Source organism: Quercus lobata, chromosome 8, assembly GCF_001633185.2.
Source record: "Quercus lobata isolate SW786 chromosome 8, ValleyOak3.0 Primary Assembly, whole genome shotgun sequence".
Taxonomy (NCBI): Eukaryota; Viridiplantae; Streptophyta; class Magnoliopsida; order Fagales; family Fagaceae; genus Quercus; species Quercus lobata.
Window position 1 is genome coordinate 40164764 of NC_044911.1, and position 7123 is coordinate 40171886.

General features: G+C 31.7%; 1 protein-coding gene across 1 annotated transcript; it reads right to left on the reverse strand.

Moving 5' to 3' along the window:
• Positions 1–1528: 1528 nt before the first annotated feature.
• Positions 1529–5816, reverse strand: LOC115957300 (transcription activator GLK1-like). The gene is made up of 6 exons (XM_031075517.1): positions 4939–5816; positions 4473–4613; positions 3631–3990; positions 2918–2974; positions 2641–2757; positions 1529–2054 (listed from the first exon to the last, which is right to left on the reverse strand). Exons 1-6 carry the CDS (start codon positions 5371–5373, stop codon positions 1905–1907), a joined length of 1260 nt encoding a protein of 419 aa, XP_030931377.1. The 5' UTR covers positions 5374–5816; the 3' UTR covers positions 1529–1904.
• Positions 5817–7123: the final 1307 nt, after the last annotated feature.

Consider the following 7123-nt stretch of genomic DNA (forward strand, 5'->3'; position numbering starts at 1 on the left):
TTTTCATAACAAGCTATACTTTTTCTAGAAATTTATATTTGAACTAACTAGATACATATTGAAATTCCTAACTAGTTGAAAATTAACTACTTATGGTCATTTTTATACTTTTGTCAACTCTTAAAATAAAGCCCTGTAAGGATATTATTTGGTGGAGTATGCAAATCATTTATTTTTGGTTGTTTCATTTTAGAAAAGAAAGAAAATATTTTGTTATTTAACTTAATTTTTGTTATTGTGATGCAATAAATTTATTCTATGTGTACGTTTTTCAAATAAGATATGAACAACCAATCTTTTAGAACATGGTATACTTCTTCATGAAATTTATATTTGAATTAATAATAATTTTTTGTAAGGAAATTTAGATAATAGTTTTAAATAGACTTAAAATAGTTTTGAATAGGTTCAAAGTATAACAGATTCAAATTTTTACATATAAAATAACACAATTTAAGTTTAGATTCATGAAACTACATATAAAGACACTTGACATGTAATATAATTAGTAATAGAATGACACATGACATAAATTGAAGCCTATTGAAAATCTAATGAAACTTGGCATCAAGTTAGTGTGTATTTAAAAGGACGCGTGATGAAAAAATAGAATACTATTAGAATATAATTTAAAATTCTTAATTGAACTACCACTTTAATGTAATATACATGATTTAAAATATATATTTTAATTTTATACCAAATACAATTCCAATTTAAAACTAGTTCAAGCTCACACTTTGAATTACTTTCAAGTTTAAATTCAATTGAAACCAATCCAAACTTTCTAACAAACCTCACCATTAATTCAAATATAAACTTCAAGATAACTTGCTATGTTCCAGAAAACTGGTTGGGCTCTTTCAATAAGTTTTTAAAATGATTAATATTTTATAATTTATTTGACCAATATAATAATAAATATTAACAAAATTTATTGTACTAGAATAACAAAAAATGAGTTCAGATTTAAAACTAAGTATATTGTAAGAAAATAAATTACCTTCTTTTTTATTTTACTAAAATGGAACAATATAAAACGAACAACTTGCATACTCTACCAAAATGATATAGTGAAAATTAATATCTGTAATATTAGGTGACAAAGATTCATAAATATCCATTGGAGAGAAATCATTTCCTATTCTTAAATATATTCAAACTTATGTATATGGATTTCAAGCTTTTTATTTATAAATAAACATATACACAAAAGGGAGAAAGAATGAGATTCTAACAAAAAAAGCCATGTTACAGACTCCTTTCAAAAGCCTTAGTTAGTTTTAAAGGAGAACAAAGTAAGTTATATTATACACAACAATCTTGATTAAACAGTATGGGATAATTACCTATCTAAGCTAGTTGATATTTATTTTTGAACAAGTTCATCTTTTACTATAATATATGCATAATTTCGCATATCCTAAATAAATATGGATGCATCAGTTCTTTTTACCAATTTCCTACCTGTGGTAAATATCAATATAAATGTTATCTCCACTACCTTCAAATTCAAAAAACAAGAAAATTAAAAATTTTCATTTGCACCGATTGGAAATAGACCACTGAAGAGTTACGTTACATCCTCAAACTTATTGTGCATAGTTTCATACTCATAACAACTATTACAAAAAAATTGATGGCTATAGCTTTATTTTCACACACGGAGAGGCTGATAAAATAAAAACTATTCCTGAACATCTAAAATACAGGGACAAGGGACAGATTACATTAATTTGGTAAAGAACTACAAAAGAAGATAGAGAGAGGGGAAAAAAAAAAAACAAAAAAAAAACCTCGCAATTGGATGCATATCTAATTCAGGAAATGTCGTCAAATTTAGGGTTTTTGTGCTCTTGAAAACACCATCAGACAACAGCCTTAAGCTTATGTTTCTTAGGCTTTCAAGCACAAGAGGGAGGCACTTTTGGAACTCCCTGTCGTTGGAGTTCCCCCATCACGCTATCAGTAGATGGAGGTTTTAGGCCAAGAGGAAGTGGCAACCATGGTTTGGATAAAACATCTCCAATAGCTGCATCTACGCTCTCCTTTGTCTGTTACAAACATGGACCAAAACAATATTAATTTATCATGACTTGTAATCTTCAACATTTAATTCATGAAACCCAAAAGATTATTACTAGAAATTCAAGGAAATTCTCTTATTTTAAAAAAATCACAATAATATATATTTAAAAAAAATCAAGAGATTTTCTCTCTTAAAGAAAACAATTTTCTTACACATCAATGTTGGCATGCAAAAGTTATGAATCCAAGATGTTAAACATGAACATCACACAAACTTAAACTTGTATGGAGGGGAATGTTGGAACAATCATGCAGCACCAATACGTAGAAATCAATGAAATTAAAGATGCCAATCCTTAGAAATTATGTTGCACGCTTTCGAGGGATACACACACACGAGGCATTTATATAAGCATTATGAAAAAAAGGCCAACTCTTTTAAAGCTTTCAAACCCTTAATTACATTATTAAAAATTGAAAAGAAAACAAACCCATATAATTATGATCTATAAAATTTGTTTTATTGAAATAAAATGATACTTTATATGTGTGTGTGTATTATTTTGAAGGAAATGTGGGAAAAGACATTAGAAATGAGAGAGTCCTGCTCACCGGATGAAAGTCAAGCATAGGGTGGGGGCCTGATTGTCCAGGCGGGACACCAATGCCGGGGTCTACTTTGTACAAGGTATGGGGCGGTATGCCTGGGACAGGTGGTGAGGCAAATCGCTACACGAATAATATACATATGTCACCAATGTTAGCTTAAAACTCCTTACTTTTCTTCAAAAAGATGCCAAAATAATTTGCATTGTGTTTAGATGGATCCAAAATTCTAACAGTAGAGACACCACGAAAGACTCCAAAAGAGTAAGGATTGGATAGTTACCGTTGTTGGCAGTGGCTGTGGAAAGCAAGGCGTTCCTGGGGTTAGTGCATTGGGAACCTACACATATAGAAGAATATTCCATTTTAGGGAGAGAAAGATAGACATTTCAGGATAGAGTAATGATAGGAATTAAAATATTCATTTGTAATTCACGATAGTAATTCAAATGTTCGTTTGTTTTAATGACGCACTAATCATGTTATTATCACATAAAATAGTAAATTTTTGTAATAAAATTTATAATTATTTTTTTTCCCTTTAGATCTTCAATTGGTATTGTGGTTTTATCCGGTTTAGGATAAAAGTTATTACACAAATATTGTTTCACGCATAGAAGTGAAAATTTGACTTCAAGTTATAATTTTAATTATTTTTTTTGATGTGTGAGTACGAAGTACAAACTGTGCATAGCATATTTTCTATAAAGTTCAATACTTTACAACCGACACCGTCTATATTATTTTAATCTTGTAATAATGTTTATAAATAGGAATATCGTTTCTTTTCCTATAACTTTTAAGTATATTTCAGTATTATTTGAGTTCAATAAACCAAATCTATCTAGCACATGAATTTGAACTTAGTATTGGGTGTTACGCTAGGGATTAAGTCATTAACATTGATAAACTTCAGTATTTTGTGTCTGTGCGTTCTCAAAAAAAGAAGTATTTTGTGTCTGTGTTTGCTTATGAGAGAGAGAAAAAAGTGCTTACTCGTTGGTGGTGAGGATGCCAATATGAAGGGTCTGGTGGCAGTGGCGGTGGAGCTGGTACCCATGTAGTTGGTGGCGGCGGCAGTGGAGGTGGTGAATGGGCTAGATGTTTCGGCCACATGGGCATCAATGATTGATCCATGGATGGATGTCCCCACACGTGTAGAGGTCTAAAGTGGTGCATGGGTGTTATGGGAGGGAAACCCATGGTTGGTGCTAGCCAAGGACTCATCTCTCTCTTCCCTCCTCCTCCTCCTCCTCCTCCACCACCACTAGCTGTACCATAGATTTGTCGTCTCTGGCTCCAACTTGCGGCCTCGGCTTCACGTGCCAGCAAATGTTTCCGATGTGACCTATATTTCTGAACAAATTTCAAAACGAAAGACTTGAGAAAGAAAAATTTTCAACACTAATACGCATGCACTATTATTTATCAGTGCTAGCAATTAAAAGTACAAGGCTATAAGCTATGAAAAGCTCTTGTGGACAATGTCATATTCAGAATTTGGTTGGTAAGCATGAGAACAGTAATTTGAGTCCTAAACTATCAGTTTTTGGAATCGCACATATTTCTAAATGTAGTAAATCTAAATACAAATAAATGAATTAGTTTTTTTTTATATAACCCATCCAAGTAGTTCTGTATATGCGATTGCAAAAACCAGCAATTAATTCAAAATTCAATGTGTTCTTCTTCACATATTTGGTAATCAACCCTATATATGATTATTACTTAACAGCCATGTGGAAACAGTTTCCATGAACTAGAAGGAAACAAAAATCTTTAAAAATCTCACTAGAAACCAAGGACAAAAAGAAGAGTTGGGAAGGAAATGATGGTACTTGAAGGTGGCTGGCAATGTTGTGGCGAGTGAGACAATCAATTCCCATCAGCTCTAAAATTCTTGAAGGCACTGCCTTATCGACCCCTAGCTGCTCCACAGCTTGCACAAACCGTCTATGCAGCTCTGGGGTCCAATCCACCTACACACAGTTCAAGAAAAAAAAAAAAAAAAATCTTTCAATATCCCTCAAAAATTAAATAATATCACAGAAGTGGAAAAAAAAAAAAAAAAAAAAAACTCTCAACAAAGATTCTCTCTCTCTCTCTCTGTGTGCCTTTGCCTGTGCATGACTCCCGTGATTTCTTTGCATCTCATGAAGTTTGTGAAGATAGAGAGAGAGAGTTGTGGGACTGGTTCCCTAGTAAAAGGCTTCAAGTCTTAATTAGGAGCTAAGAACCTTATAATACATAGAGTCTAGTTCATGCGCTTGGCTTAAACCTATGTAGTGCTAATGAATTATATACCTTCACTTTGCGCTTCCCTTGAGAATTCTTTGACTGTGTAGATGACTTTCTGCCTTTATGATGATCACTTTGCTTTGGAGGACGTGGATTCACAACAGATTCATCTCTTTTGCTCACAATTTCTTCTCCTCGACTTGAGCTAGAGTTGAAACCCGAACCTGAGCCTGAGCCCGAGCCTGAACCGGAAACTTTATCTTCCTCCTCTTTCTTTGTATTAGCGGATTCCTCACCCCCACTAACAGAAAATTCAGCAAGGATTTCTGGGTCCATCTCCAAATCCGGTAACATTTCTCCAACGAAAAGATCATCGAAATCGATGCTGTCCAGCAAGTTCCCATCGGAGAAGTCAGGGAAGTCACTGGCACCAATTGAATAGCTCTCAGTCTCTCCGAGGTTCTCATCCTTGGTGTTCCTCAAAGGTGACACAGCAAGCATTAATTCCAAATTTCAAGCTAAGAGGAATAATTCAAATGATACCAACTAGCTAATAGTAGCTATATATAAAGATATGGTGCAATTTCGAACTATTGCATTAAATAAAGCCAATAACCAGAGTATAGTACTAGAAGGGTATGATAGAAAATGAACTTTCTTGGTGAACTTTTTTTATTCCGGAGAATATCGGAAGGGATAGAGAGGAGAGACAATAACTGTTAATGGGTTTGTAATGGTTTTGCTGCTTTTTGCTTTCTACAAAAGACTTTGGATCTCAACCACAACTTATGTTGAGATCTCTAAGATTTGTTTTTATGTATATGTTTGTTTGGGCTTATTACAAATATAATTTTCTAACATTTTTTCTTTTGTGTATGTGGATAGCCTTTTTTTGAAAGTTTTGAAAGTACGAAAGTGGTGGCTCGTGAGCTTTATTTAATTTTTGCAATTTGGTTTTTAAAGGCAGAGAGAGAGCAGGTACTGCAGATTGATGTCAGAGGGTAGGGTTGGAATTGAAATTGGAATTAGAATGATATATATATATATATATATATATATATATATTAGCCCATGTATATATTTCTTTTTTTTGTTGATAGGGTAGCCCATGTATATCTATTGTACAGTGAAGAAGAAAGTGATGTATAGTCATCTTCATGGCCGAACCAAATTGACCTTGGTATTTTCTGGATGGACAGATAATCTGAAAAGGTCTTCTCTTCTTTTTCTTACCTTTATGGAGGTAAACAATCAAATACTGCATGCTAGTAAAAATTTACCTAGTTTCTACTACAACATTTTTATGCTTTTTCTTACATAATTTTACAGATTATGGTGAAAGTAGAGGGAGAATTGTATTACTATATATATATATATATATATATATATCCTTTAAGTCAAATTTTATGTAACATATTCTCATTTATTTTGTATGAACTTTTTTACTACTCAAAATTTCTTTTAAAACAATTATATAATCCTGATAAATAAACTCCTGCAGGTAATCATCCATAATTATGAAATGTAACTTGCAAATTATTGGGCTCCGTTTGTTACAAGTAAATTGTTTTCTGTCGGAGCTAAGAACATTTTAAAGGAAAACTGTTTGTTTTCTAATTAATGTTTGGTTGGGTTCTTAAAAATACTATAAAAAACATTGGTTCCTAAGAAAAATCAGAAATTTTGTTATACATTTATATAGGCATTAAAGAAAAAATCACAAGTTTAACAAAAAAATTAATACATAACAACTAAAATAAGCACAATCAAAATAAAAAATTTAATAGAAATTATACTAATATGCACAATCAAAATAAGAGTGAAGGAAAAAATAAGTGAAAATCATCAACTAAACTAACCAAAGATTAAAAAAAAAATTTTAAATAAAATGCAAAAAAAAAAAAAAAAAAACCAAAACAAAACAGGGACGTAAATAAAAGTTTAGGAACAATTTCTGAACTTTGATCTATATCATGATCATTTTGAGTTTTGGAGGTTTGGAGAGGTATTTTTGTCATTTGATGGTTTGGGGCATTTTTGTTATTTTTGTGGGTTTAGGGATATTTTAGTCATATTAAGGTTTCAAAGGTGATTTTTTTTTTCTTTTTGTAGGTTTGGAAATATTTTGGAACTTTTGAGGACATATTGGTTATTTTGAAGATCTTGGAAGTATTTCTATTATTTTAGAGATTTTCATGTTATTTTATAGATTTCAAAGTGATGCTTTAGAGGTCTCAATGATATTTCAATC

Coding starts and splice junctions, on each gene's coding strand:
- LOC115957300 (XM_031075517.1), bottom strand. CDS start 5,373: ATGCTTGCTGTGTCACCTTTGAGGAACACCAAGGATGAGAACCTCGGA. Junction 2,975..3,630: donor GGCATCCTCACCACCAACGA/GTAAGCACTTTT, acceptor CTATATGTGTAG/GTTCCCAATGCACTAACCCC. Junction 2,758..2,917: donor CACAGCCACTGCCAACAACG/GTAACTATCCAA, acceptor TTATTCGTGTAG/CGATTTGCCTCACCACCTGT.